General features: G+C 30.1%; 2 protein-coding genes across 2 annotated transcripts; both read right to left on the bottom strand.

Moving 5' to 3' along the window:
• Positions 1 to 565: 565 nt before the first annotated feature.
• On the bottom strand, positions 566 to 3,342 carry LOC114176617 (putative serine/threonine-protein kinase PBL7). Its single transcript, XM_028061712.2, has 7 exons — positions 3,122 to 3,342; positions 2,823 to 3,038; positions 2,506 to 2,574; positions 2,042 to 2,110; positions 1,783 to 1,842; positions 1,370 to 1,692; positions 566 to 1,261 (listed from the first exon to the last, which is right to left on the bottom strand). The coding sequence occupies exons 1-7, from the start codon at positions 3,231 to 3,233 to the stop codon at positions 821 to 823; spliced, it is 1,290 nt and encodes a 429-aa protein (XP_027917513.1). The 5' UTR covers positions 3,234 to 3,342; the 3' UTR covers positions 566 to 820.
• A 2,308-nt stretch (positions 3,343 to 5,650) lies between these two features.
• LOC114175457 (germin-like protein 9-3) lies at positions 5,651 to 6,331 on the bottom strand (the record flags this gene model as incomplete). Its single annotated transcript, XM_028060215.2, has 1 exon — positions 5,651 to 6,331. A coding segment is annotated over one exon (531 nt), but the record flags the coding sequence as incomplete, so codon positions are not given.
• Positions 6,332 to 14,354: the final 8,023 nt, after the last annotated feature.

Here is a 14,354-nt window from a genome sequence, read left to right as displayed (position 1 = left end):
CGAATTTGATAATTGCATTAATCTTGACTTGAATTTAAGGTGAAGAATGCGTTGTATGATACGACTTAAGAGAAGTAAAAGAATATCTGGATAGAAAAATAAATTGGGCTCTTGTCGCAATCGTAAGTAAAGAGCTCCTAATAAGTGGTTAAGTATTCACAATTTAAGTTTTAAATAATAGTTAAATTACTTTGTAAAAAAAAACATAACAATCAAATATTAAGTATTAAAAGGACATATATTTTAAAGAGTTAATGTAAAAAAAAAAAATAAATAAAAGTATTAAAAATAAAAGATTTATGGTTGTAATGTTTTAAGTTACGGAGAGCCTCAAAGTATCTATACATAGCTAACATATTTCAAAATTTTCTATAATGCGCTGAATAAATAGTTTATAATATTTTTACAGATGAAAAATATTGCAAAATTTTTAGAAACACATAATGTTATTATAGAAAAGTTAAAATATCTGAACTTCTACAAACGTCTAAAGTTGCAAAATTAGAAGTTGTCTGTCTCTTTAATTTCTTGTAGTTTTTAACATTTATTTTATTTATTAAAATTTTCTGGTAAGGTAGCAGTGAGAGAGAAAAAGAACTATCAAATATATACATGTAAAAAGAGAGTTACTTCCAGACCTCTGAACTGGATCCACGGATACATATAGACGTACGTTGACAACGAGATTTGAATGAACATCTCTGTGTTTACCAATTGGACCAATGATGAGACAATATAGGAAAAGAGTGATGAGTTTTTGTCATTCTGTTGAAGAAATCTCAGTCTTTCCAAATTGTTATGAATACAAAACCTGGTACCATTACATTCTATTCATGTCAATACTAATACTATTATTTTCTAGGCACCTTAAGTTAGTGCTCTTAAAGGAGAAACTATCCATATCAACATGGAATTTCTGAAATCCAACACCATCAATACTAACAAAGCTCTGTGAATAATCATTTGATTCAACTGATCCCCGAGTCTCAGACTTGGGAGATTGCTGGGATAAGCCAATTGGTGTAAAGAATCCCTTTGAAAACTGTTTGTTGCTGTTGAAGCTATCAGCTGAGCTGAGGGCTCGCTCAAGTTCTTGACACACCTGAGTCATTGTTGGGCGATGTTTTGGTTCTTCAACCACACATCTTAAACCAAGTTGCCCCATCTTCAGCATAACTTCCATATTGCAGGGTTCACTCTGACATAGTAGATTTGCATCTATGATTTCTTCAACACTTCCCTTTTCTATGCTTGGCCTTGCCTGCATCATGATGTACCAATCTGTTGTAATGAGTAATGAACTATGATGATACAATAATAACAAAACTTTGCATTGGAAGATTAAGGGCATTATGCATTGCTTGCTTACCCAGTCAATGATATGTTGATTGCTTTGTTTTTCAGTGGAATCCACCACAGGTCTAGCTGAAACAAGTTGCAAAAGTATGACACCAAAGCTATAAACATCACTGAATTTGGTCAAATGAAAGCTTGAACAATAGGCAGGGTCAAGGTACCCTGGTGTCCCTTTAATCTGGCTGCTCACATGTGACTGATCACCAGTTGGACCTGATTTTACTAACCCAAAATCCGAAACCTTAGCCTCAAAACCTTCCCCTAATAGGATGTTACTTGGTTTTATGTCACGGTGGATTATGCTTGGTTTCACACCTTCATGCAAATAAGCTATGCCTGTAAAAGGTACCAACAAAGCAATTCTTAGTTAATTCAAGGATTTCTTGTTAAATCAACTGGGGACTATTATTTATTTAAAGGATAAACCTCTTGCTGCTCCTATTGCTATTTTCACTCTTCGCCTCCAAGTTAAGCTCATTCTGCTTCCTACATAAAGCTAATATTCTTAGCCATGCATTTGTGGTTTCCGAATAAACAGTAGAAGCTTTTAATCAAATTTGGTCTATGTTTTAATTCTATCTGTCTTCTGTACTTCTGATACGATGTTCAAGTTAAGAAACACGTTAGAACTGAAAGAAAATCCTTGACTATTGTGTTGTTTAAGAAGGATAAACAGAAAACTTACCCATGATGTACTCAAGCAGTGAACCGTTTGGAACATATTCATAGACCAGTATTTTGGCTCCATCTTGTTCTGACCAAGACATGATTGTTAGAAACATAGAGGTGACTAGAGAAAATACAAGACATTTTATCGTATTTGACACTTATGTTACATGATTTAATGCAGTATGGACAGTAAAGTAACCCAAAGTCCTTAATGACTTTTCAATTTAAAGACTAAATGACAGTATAAGAATAATGCTCCTTAACTTTCACCCCTTCATCTTGTATTCTAACTATTATTCTAACAATAATTAGGCCAAGTTAGCAAAAAATTGTGTGGGAATAACTCCCTCACAACACTGAGTACTGTCAAGGAATATAAACTACCAAAGCAATGTGCTTTTACCATAAATATCATCACGATGTTAAGAACATCAACTTTTACTACACAATCAAGAGGGAATTTTTGTCAGTCATAGTCACCTGGTTCTTCACAATATCCAACCAGACCAATAAGATTCCTGTGCCTAACTGCTGAAAGGAGCCTAACTTCTGCCATGAACAAAGAAATACTAGTCAAGAATAATAAATTGAATTTTCTTTTCTGGGGGAGTCATGGTTTTGAATTGCAGTTGTGGTTGCAGTTATCAAAATTGCAGATACATGATGTTGCATTATGATTGGAGACCAAAAAGGAGCAATATATTTGCGACCACGGTTGCAACTTCAAAACCATGATGAGAGTTTTGATGAGAATTGACATGAGTTAAACAGGCAGAATTATCTTGAATGAGGCTAACCATTTCTGAATTCATCCACACTCGTGAATGATTCAAAATGAGCTCTCTTAATGGCTAGTGTTCCTTCTAACTCAAAGGTTCCTTTGTAGACATTTCCAAATGCACCAGAACCCAGCAAGCAATCTTGGCTAAAATTTGCTGTTGCTTTCTCTAGTTCCTTAAAATCAAAACACCTCAATGATATTGCATCATGTTCAAGGCTTTTATGTTCCCGTCCTGCAGCAACAATGTAAAAGCCTTCAAACACTTGGATTTGTTCACTACTTAAATTACTTGGATTTGTTAGTTTGTTCACTCACCTTTCAAAGTCTTACGTTGCTTAAGAAATGGAATGACCTTTTTCCTGAAGAGCCAGTAGAGTAAGGCCACTACCATTGCTGAGAAAATGCCTGCGATAAACTCCAGCGACATCTTACGAACAAATCTACTCCTGTTTCCCAAAGGTGGTTGTGAGAAAATTTCAGGTGGTGAAGTCTCTAGCAAACAGAGGTAAACATCAAAACTTGCAACCTTAATATTTATGTCTTTTGCTAGCTTCTAGTGGGACCCATCATGTAACATGTTACATAGGATATTGTTACATGTTCTTGTTTATTAAAGGGCACTCTCAATTCAGCTTACTTGGTCATATCTTGGGACGGCATATAAGCCAAGACATTTATCCATTGTACAATAATGAAGAACATATCATAAAACATATCCATTTTCAGCACTTCCGAACAGAGAGCAGAACAAATAAGCTATTATTTGCTACAAAAATGAGTGTAGCAGCTTGTTATTTTTTTAATAAGAAGCAACGTGGGATCATAAATACAATAGTATTGTAGTACTATTCAAGAATTAATATTGTGTTCTTTTGCATACTTTCATAGTTGAATAGAGTTGCCGGACAGACTTCAACGTAAGTGTCCCATGTTTTAAGGAGTGACCAGGTAAAGTTTGTTTGATAGCAATTTGCTAACGTCCTTTAGTGTTTGGTTTGGCCCGCATATTTCGCTCATTTGTTAGCTTAATTATTGCGATGGCGTGATCGATGTTATTATCATACTTTTGTTTTTGTGTTTTTGCAGTAACTGATCTTGTTTAAATTCTTTATTGAGTGATTACAAACCTACTACTATGATTAAGTATAAATGTATAAATAAGATTTGGCCTAATGAATTTGGGGAAAACCCCTGCCAGGAATAAAAATATTATAAACGCACCAAAAAAACCAATAATGTCTACATAGTATTGGTTTGTCCTTAATTAAAACATCCATGGATCTTGTATATTGGCCCCGTTTACTCTTTTTTGGATTAACTCTTTTTTCTATCCCATCTTCCAGAATTTGATTCCATTCCAGCCGGGTTAACCTTCCATAGATGGATTGATTTAGCCTCAATTAATTTGAGTCTAACTATATTCGTTATATACTTTGAATTTTGAAGGAGAAGCATATATATATATATATACATATATATATATATATATATATATATATATATATATATATATATATATATATCCGACCGGCTAACACTAAGTACAGGTACTATTACTATTTAGATTTTAGATTTTCAACTTGATCAAAATATTTATATTTATATTTAAATCTTAATCTATATTTGTATCTGAATATAAAAAAAATCCAAACTAATTTTTTTTAAAAAGTAGATTTGGATCAAAATATGATCCAATTATTTGTATTAAAATAAATACAGATTGGTTAAAAATTCAATTTATCATCATACCTACGTATGTCCTTCCATGTCTCATCTTTTCCAGTTTGACTCATGTCTCTTGTTTGCACCCTTTTGAGATTGAAGAGATGTGAATGTAATTAATTCATAAAATATTTATAAGATATTTAAAGTAGGTCATTATAGATATAGTTATATTAAAGAAGAGATGTGAATGTAATTAATTCATAAAATATTTATAAGATATTTAAAGTAGTGTCATTATAGATATAGTTATATTAAAATAGAGTTGGGTAATCCGGTGTGACCTAACTCACTTAATGAGTCAACCCAATCCGGCTCACTTTTTAGCGAGCCAAAAAAATTTAAATTCGGTCCGGCCCACCATGGGTTGGCGAATTAAACAAGGTTGATTCATTGGTTCACTTAATTAAAATAATATAATTCTTTTTGAGTCAAAACTAAATTATAATTCTAATTAAAATCTAAATAAACTTTAATACAATCTAAATTCAAACCAAAATAAAAAAAAAAACCAAATTATTTATGTGTTGGCTAAAAAAAAACCTAACATGACCTAAATGTAAAGTCCAACTTAATAAAAAACACTAATGTGACTCTTATATTTGCGGGTTGGTGAGCCAATCCAGCTCACCTGGGTTACTTAATAAAAAATACTAGTATGATCCTTTTATCTGCGGGTTAAGCCAACTCGGCTCACCACGGGTTCAATTCGGTTGAACCGGATTCTAGATGAATCGAATCAAAAATTAATCTATATTGAAATTTGTAAACAAATTTCAACCCAACCCGATCCAAACTCGTGGTGAGCCGGGTTGGCTCGCTGGTTCCAACCCGCTATATATTAAAATATGTGAATATGTAGATAAAATTCTCACTTTAGTCACCTTAACTATGTCATCTTACATGTCAAATTTTATAAGAATGAAGATAAATTAGATTTAAATTCGTTTTCTAATATTTAGAGTTTTAGATAATACCTTAAACAAGATTATCTAATCAATATGAATTTCAACATCCTTTTACCTCAACTTGTTCCTCATTTAATCACCTTAACTACATGTTCTCCATAGCCTGATAACATTTAAGAAATTAAGAAACACACTGGTTGATCCGCACGTTGGGTGGTTTGTACTTACGGTATGAACACATGGAATAATAAAATAGCATAGGAAACAGAATGAGCATAAAAACAAAAACATGGAGGTTTTTAAGATTCCTTGATATATAATTTATCAGATATACAGAAGCTAGAAGGAAGAGGTACACGAAAGTTTAGCTTGCCATTATATTGTACGGTTTGTTAAGGCCAGATCTTATCTTCTTCACAGTATTAGTATCAGTGTTGAAAGCCTTGGCAAGGATTACATCATGAATTCCTGTACTGAAAATAGAATGGGGTATTGAAACTGTTCCTGCATTTGCACTTCCAAAAGCTGATATAGCAGTGGCCGAAACTGATTGTGGATTATACTGATAATGTATCAACCCTTTCGGAAATACGAAGATATCACCGGGCTGAAGGATTTGTGTGTAAAGTGTGCGTGCAGTGTCAACAAAACCTACTTGCAGAGAAGCACTTAGAAGGAACAGAAGCTCCGCTGCACGGGGGTGGATATGAGGAGGGTTGATGGTACCTGCAGGGTACTGAAATAGTGCATATGATATGCTTTCTCCTTCAAGAGCAGGAAATTCAAGCAGGGTAGCTTTTGTGGCCTTGAAAGACTGAGGAATTTGATGAAGATAATGATGTGAAAGAAAATCAAGCTTATGCAGTTTAGCCTCATGTTTGTGTTTAGCAGAGAAAGAAAGTTAATGATTTTGGTTTTGTAGGGTCCTTTTCCTGATTTCTAATCACTATTATTTTGGTTGTTGAGTTGTGCTTAGGTGTCTTAAAATCCACTGGGTCATGATGCTTTCTTGTGTGCAAGCCTCACCAAAAAGCAATGCTTTTCTGAGCTGGAACCAACTTCGGACTGAAGATTTTTGAGGCAAGTGTTTTTAGTATAGTGATATCTTTTAAAGGGTCAATTTCTTCATTAAATTTGTGAGAGAAAACGCTGCAACATCTATGTGTAATCAATCTAATGTATTTAGCTCGCAAAATATTAGAAGTTTTTTTTTTCTTCTTTAGAAAAGTGTTACTTGTTAATATTTTATTATTAGAGAAAATTTTATTATCGTAAAGAATTGAATCTAGAGTCTCTTTCACCCTTTCTTTTAAATCTTTTAAATCGACTTTATAATTTTTAAATATTAGTAAAAAGTCACAATTTTTGTTGTTATTCTTTTCAATTTTTATCACTAAATCAACTAATATTGTAAAGCTGACCTAACACAAAGTTGAGAGAAAACGTGCAATAACAATTGATTGGAGTATCAAAGCCAAAGGCAAAATGAATATTTGATCATTTGCATCTCATTTTCCTCTCATCCAATGAGGAGATGCTTAAATATAAAATTCTTACAAATTCATTGATGCATATACATCCCAAATATCCTTACAAATTCTTGTCTTAGAATATAAATTTCACATTAAATAGAAATAAGAAAAAATTAAATATATAAAGAAAAATTTATAAACTCATTATCTAAAGTTGTTTATTATTAAGACATACTTGAAAGTTTAAAATTTTAAGAAAATATTTAAACCTTTTTAAAGAATGAAAATTAATAAAATTAAATTAATCTCACATATTCCTATTTGTATAACATTACATAGCATATTTAAATATTTAAACATGCATAATTAAATGTCTAATGATTACCGATATTGTGACACCACTAAGAGTTACAGTAAAGACGAGTTTGTTTTGAAAGACAGGAATACAGAACATACCAATAATAAGATAAATTATTGACTGATATAGAGGAGCTTTTTATGTTAGGTCCTATTCTTTTGAGAGGATCTACTGTTCAAGAGGATTGGAGAGGAAGGCATGAAGGGTGATCACCTTGTTCTTTTATGGGTGATGCAAGGGAATAGCAGGGATGGAATAGAGGGATGACTAAAAAATTTCATCCCTCTACTTTTCAAGAGATTAGAAGGTAATGGATACAAAATTACCATTTTTATCCTCGTCATTTTTTTACACGTGTTTAAATTAATTTTACAATTTATTTTAGTCATGTTTAATATATCAAAAACTATTTGTATGTTTAATTTTGTAATTTGTCCATAAATTTATCTTTTAATCTTAAATTATTTTGTTAATAAATTTTCCAATAAAATTTTGTTTTCAATTATTTGTTAATCATTTAATGAAATAGTAAAAATAATTTTTATTTATTCTAGTCTTTCAATTTTGATATGTTTTTTTTTCTACGCGCCAAGTGAAAATATTATTTACTTTAAAATTTTTAGATTACTTAATTTATTAATATTTATCAATTTTAATTTTTTTAACAAATAAATATATGTAATTTTAGTTTTAATTTATTAGTAAAAATAAATATAATTTTATTATTAATAAACATCTAAAAAAAGTTAAAAATATATAAACAATATATAATTCTATAAAATTTGAAAGAAAAGAAAAAAAATATATTAAAAAATGTTACCTATATATATATATATATATTAATATTAACAAACATAACCAAATTAAAAAATATGTTCATATCAAATAAACAAAAAAATTTATATTTCAAAGACTTAAAAACAAAAAATATATATAACATAAATAAATTGTTTTTCATGTAAACATTAAATTGATAAATGTCAAATTTAATTTCATACCAAATAAATTTGATTATTCACTTTTTTATAAATATATTTTTATTATTTCACATAATTAATATAAATTAAATAAATTATTCTAAATGATTTATATAGCATTTTATATTACTTTTAACATTAGGGATATTTTGGTAATCTCATTTTTTTATCTATTTAATATTTTTTAATATGTCACATCACTCAATTCAATCACAAACTTTCACGAATCTAACTTTCTAATTTATGTAACATCCCATTTAATAGTTTTCCACACTATCAAGCAAAATATTATATCGTGATCAAACAGTGCAGATAGTCAGGATAACAGTCATATATACACAATATATGAACCTAGTACAGTCCTCCGAGCTGTTACTTCTACATATATATATATATATATATATATATATATATATATATATATATATATACATACATACAAAGTAATAGAAGGTGAAAAGGGTGCTAAACTACACCATTCCAAAACATACAACCAAAACTTAATTACAGCGGACACTCCCTGCCATGCTCCACTCCTACTCAGGAGGGGTATCTCCACCTGGTTTCTGCCCTGCTCCCACCAAACACAGGTGATCATAGCAAAAGGACAAAAAAATACAAAAGCAGACAACACAAACAAGAAGGGTAAGCCAACTGAAAGAAGCAACATAAATACACTTCGCAATTAGAGAATTCATTCATAGCATATAATACAATCATAGTTTTATCGACTCAATATCCGGATTGTGTAAGGGACGTTGGAGCTCTTGGTGGCTTGCACCTGTAACGGTTCCCAGACTCTGCAGAGTCTGGACACATGGAGTATTCACCCGACCGTTCCCAGGGTAAGTCCCCTCCACGTCTAAGACTTGATCAAGTCCGACGACGAGGACCTCCTGCTACTCCTCACGACATAATCCATTCTACTCTATCTGAGCTTGAATGATTATTGGAGTTTCTGGATACCAACCATTTTAGATTCCTCACATCCTTACACATACTACCATTCCACTTGGATTTCCCTTGAAATTCCATTTTAACCTCATCTTCTCATAACTTATATTCATCCAATTGAATCATACAATACATCAATGATAGCATTCAAAGCATACAGGACCTAAGTTGCACAAGGATGCATTAAAACATATATTTTTACCAAAGAAAACAGATGTGAAGCACTATCACTGCAGTGGTTCTCGCTCAGGCTAAAAAGTCTAGCCTAGGCGAGAGGTTATCTCGCTCAGGCGGGTCAGTCTCGCCTAGGCGAGACACTAACAGTGGCAAAAGAGAAAAACCTGGGCGAACTCTCGCTCAGGCTAGGCTGGTTCGCCCAGACAAGATCGTTATCTCGCTCAGGCGACCCTAGCTCGCCTAGGCGAGACTTCGCGCAGGAACAGAGGTGTGTCTCCTGATGCTTTCGCTCAGGCGAGAGTAACTCGCCTAGGCGAAAATACCAGGTCACACACTTGTTCCCACATGCAACAGACCAGTTTCTATCAATCACCAAGTAATTTTCACCAATACACGCAATACAAACACGAATTCATCACTCAATTACATAATTCAAGCTCATCCATAGATTTTCTATACAAATTTGAGAAGAGGAGCTAGCTTCCCTTACCTCTATATATCTTTCTAATGAACTAGGACCCTCCCACTCAAGAGCTTCAGTCGTACCACTAGAGAACTGGAATTACAGGTCCAAAATGAGATGGGTTCCCAACAGCAGAAAAGGGATTCTACAAATTGTCGAATTAAAGAGGAATGAAATGGTTGGGAGTGACTTACATGGAGGAGAAGAAGGAGTTGAAGCTAAGAGGAGAGATTCTGAATTGGCCCCGGGTTTGGATTCTGCGAATACAGAAGAGTGATTCAGAATTTTCTCCTTTGATAGAGAGAAGGCAGAGAAGAGAAGAGGGAGAAGGGTGTTGTGAGGTGCAAAGTGTTTCAGTGGTGTGGGTGGCAGAGAGAGAGAAGAGATTAGGGGACTGAAAATTTGGGTCTTCACAATTTACTCTAAAATCACCTCTTAATCCCTTAAAAAGAACAACATCAATTTTACCCTCTAATTCTTCCCATCTCTTCCTCTCCCTCTCCTTCTAATCCTTCCTCTCAAAAGAATAGAGCCTGACGCTGGCCCCACCTTAGTGATGCTGGCCACACCTAAGTGATATTGGACCCCATCTAAGTGACACTGGACCCATCTAAGTTTCGTTGGGCACAAAATTCAGGGAGCATTAGGATTTCGTGGTGCCTCGTAAGATACCATTAGGTGTTCACTTCAAAGTGAGCTCAAGTGGATTAGAGCGTTGGGAGCTGCCGGTGTGACTAAACACTCCTGGTACCGTTGAATGCTCTTTTCATTGGACACTAATTTAGAGGGTGATACTAACTTATTTCTAAGCCGTGTTTACTAGTGCTTGTTTCGGTTTTTGAACATTGAAAGTAATGATGATTTGTGATCTATAAAAAATTATTATAACATTTGATATAAATTTTTACTATATTTATTAATTAAAGCAAGTTCATTTCTATAATAACAAAAATATATAAATAATTTATTTTTTCTTTTCAGATATTTAGCTAATTTTCTCACGGTCATGCAGTTTATTTAGAGTGGACAATACTAATTTATCGTTTTTCTAAATTTTTCCAAACATAGGTTGTCTATAATTTTGAAAATAATTATAATTAAAAACAATATTAATATAAGACAATTTATTATATAAATGAAGTATTATAAGAAAAAAGAAGTTTTCAATACATTGTAATAAAATTTTGTTTTAGTTTCTTCAAACTTAAACAATAAAATAAGACCATATTTATTGAAATAATTATTATACAATGTCTTAATTTAAAGTTTTAATATTTTATTGTATAACGCTATCTATTTTTGAAACTTTTAATCAAATAAAAACCTTTCTAAAAAATTTCACAATTTAAATAATATTTTATTTAGCCATTATAGTTTTAAGAAAAAAATATTTTTTTATCATATATAAAGTCTTAAGATATAAAACCTTAAATTTAATGACATATAATATAAATTTATATAATTATCTTAAATAGGATATATTTATTTATAAATATTTATTCCTCTTAATATTGTCATGTTTTACTAAGAAACTAAATGGTTTTAAATTATAAATTAATATGATATTTTTAGAGAATGAATAAACAAATATTATAACTTTTTTACTGTTATATTATATTTCTAATTTCAACTTTTTTTTTATTTTTAAAATACATAATCTTATGATTATAACGATAATACAAGTTTACTGTTATAGTTTAATAAGTGATACAAGTTATTATATTTGCATAATAGACATTTATAGATACAAAGTTATGGTATTTTAAGTTCATATGTATGTATATGTTGCAATTTTTTCAATTAAAAAAATTTAAGGATCGTTGGATTAAGAGAAAATAAAAGAAATATTATCTTTATAGAATTTTTTTTCTATAAATATATATCTATCTTCGCTCTAGATTTCTAATTCATCTCTTCATCATTTTAAGATCAAAGACCATAGATTTGATTTTAGTGAAGAGTTCTACACATCCATTTGATCAGAGTAAAAAACATAGAAAATTTAGATTATCGTGTGGGAAATATATAAGGAGTAGTTAAGTTGAAGACAAATATGTTTATAATTTTTTATTTTTGTTCAATTTCAAATCTGTGTGGTTGATGCATTTGATGAATTAAATGATTTATAAAATTGTTTGTGAACTATGATTGCTATGATTTATTCTGATTGAGGAGTTGATTTGGTTGCAAGTGTAATTATGAGATTTGCTTGATTGTTTGTGATGGGTTGGATGATTGAATTATGCAAGTGGTGAATGAGAAGTGATCAAAATGATTTAATGGTGTCGTTTTAGATGTTTTGAATCAAAGAATACTTCATAAAGTAATTTAGAAGAGGTAAAGTACTTAGATTATTAAATTCATTTGAGGCATAAAAGAGAGAAATTTGATACTATCATAGTGTTGAGTGTAACCTAAATACCACCACATGCCCTTCTGCTAAAGAGCTTTAGGGCTTCTGACGCTGGGCCCACCTTAGTGACGCTGGGCCTCACCTAAGTGACACTGGATCCCACCTAAGTTTCGTTGGGCACAAAATTCAGGGAGCATTAGGGGTTCATGGTGCATTGTGCTGCGAAGATACCTTTAGGTGTTCACTTCAAAGTGAGCTCGAGTGGATTGGAGCGTTGTAGCTGCAGGTATCACTAAACACTCCTGATACCGCTGAACGCTTTTTTCATTGGACACTGATTTAGTGGGTGACACTAACTTGTTTTTAAGCTGTGTTTGTTTGTGATTGTTTCGGTTTTTGAACATTGAAAGTAATGAATATTTGTGATCTATAAAAAAATATTATAACATTTTGATATAAATTTTCACTATATTTATTAATTAAAGCAAGTTCACTTCTATAATAACAAAAATATATAAATAATTTATTTTTTCTTTTCATATATTTAACTAGTTTTTCCCCGGTCATGCACTTTATTTAGAGTGAATAATACTAATATAGTGTTTTTCTGAATTTTTTCAAACATAGGTTGTTTATAATTTTGAAAATAATTATAATTAAAAACAATATTAATATAAGACAATTTATTATAAAAATAAGTATTATAAGAAAAAAGAAGTTTTTCCAATACATTTTAATAAAATTTTGTTTTAGTTTTTTCAAACTTAAACAATAAAATAAGACCATATTTATTGAAGAGGATCTATTGTTCAAGAGGATTGGAGAGGAATGAAGGGTGATCACCTTGTTCTTTTTTGGGTGATGCAAGGGAATAATAGGGATGGAATAGAGGGATGACTAAAAAATTTCATCCCTCTACTTTTTAAGAGATTAGAAGGTGATGGATACAAAATTACCATTTTATCCTCGTCATTTTTTATACATATTTAAATTAATTTGTATGTTTAAATTAATTTTACAATTTATTTTAGTCATGTTTAATATATCAAAAACTATTTGTATGTTTAATTTTGTAATTTGTCCATAAATTTATCTTTTAATCTTAAATTATTTTGTTAATAAAATTTCCAATAAAATTTTGTTTTCAATTATTTGTTAATCATTTTATGAAATAGTAAAAAAAATTATTTTTATTTATTCTAGTTTTCAATTTTGATATGTTTTTTTCTACGCGATGTGAAAATATTATTGACTTTAAAATTTTTAGATTACTTAATTTATTAATATTTATCAATTTTATTTTTTTAACAAATAAATATATGTAATTTTAGTTTTAATTTATTAATAAAAATAAAAATAATTTTATTATTAATAAACATCTAAAAAAAGTTAAAAATATATAAAAATATATAATTCTATAAAATTTGAAAAAAAGAAAAAAAAATATTAAAAAATGTTACCTATATATATATATATATATATATATATATATATATATATATATATATATATATATATATATATATATATTATTATTATTACTAACAAACATAATCAAAATAAAATATGTCCATATCAAATAAACAAAAAATTTTATATTTCAAAGACTTAAAACAAAAAATATATATATAACATAAATAAATTGTTTTTCATGTAAACATTAAATTGATAAATGTCAAATTTAATTTCATACCAAATAAATTTGATTATTCATTTTTTATAAATATATTTTTATTATTTCACACAATTAATATAAATTAAATAAATTATTTTAAAGGATTTATATAGCATTTTATATTACTTTTAACATTAGGGATATTTTGGTAATCTCATTTTTTTTATCTATTTAATATTTTTTAATATGTTACATCACTCAATTAAATCACAAACTTTCACGAATTTAACTCTATAATCTACTCTAAAATCACCTCCTAATTCCTTAAAAAGAATAACATCAATTTCACCCTCTAATCCTTCCCATCTCTTCCTCTCCCTGTCTTTTTAATCATTTCTCTCAAAATAACATAATCTTAGTCTAGATTAGAGCATGGGTCGGAATCACAAATAAGAGACAACCTTGTTGCCTCTCTTTATTTTATTTGTTATTGTTGTTCCAAAATAAAAGCTAGCTCTCCATTAATAATATAAAATTAGCTTACCACCA

Source organism: Vigna unguiculata, chromosome 3, assembly GCF_037176805.1.
Source record: "Vigna unguiculata cultivar grain cowpea cultivar isolate G323 ecotype 2 chromosome 3, ASM3717680v1, whole genome shotgun sequence".
In the NCBI taxonomy this organism is placed as follows: domain Eukaryota; kingdom Viridiplantae; phylum Streptophyta; class Magnoliopsida; order Fabales; family Fabaceae; genus Vigna; species Vigna unguiculata.
Note: the sequence above shows the minus strand (reverse complement) of the source record. Positions and strands in the feature narration are given on the sequence as shown.

Coding starts and splice junctions, on each gene's coding strand:
- LOC114176617 (XM_028061712.2), bottom strand. CDS start 3,233: ATGTCGCTGGAGTTTATCGCAGGCATTTTCTCAGCAATGGTAGTGGCC. Junction 2,575..2,822: donor TGTGGATGAATTCAGAAATG/GTTAGCCTCATT, acceptor TGTTCATGGCAG/AAGTTAGGCTCCTTTCAGCA. Junction 1,262..1,369: donor ATCAACATATCATTGACTGG/GTAAGCAAGCAA, acceptor ATCATGATGCAG/GCAAGGCCAAGCATAGAAAA.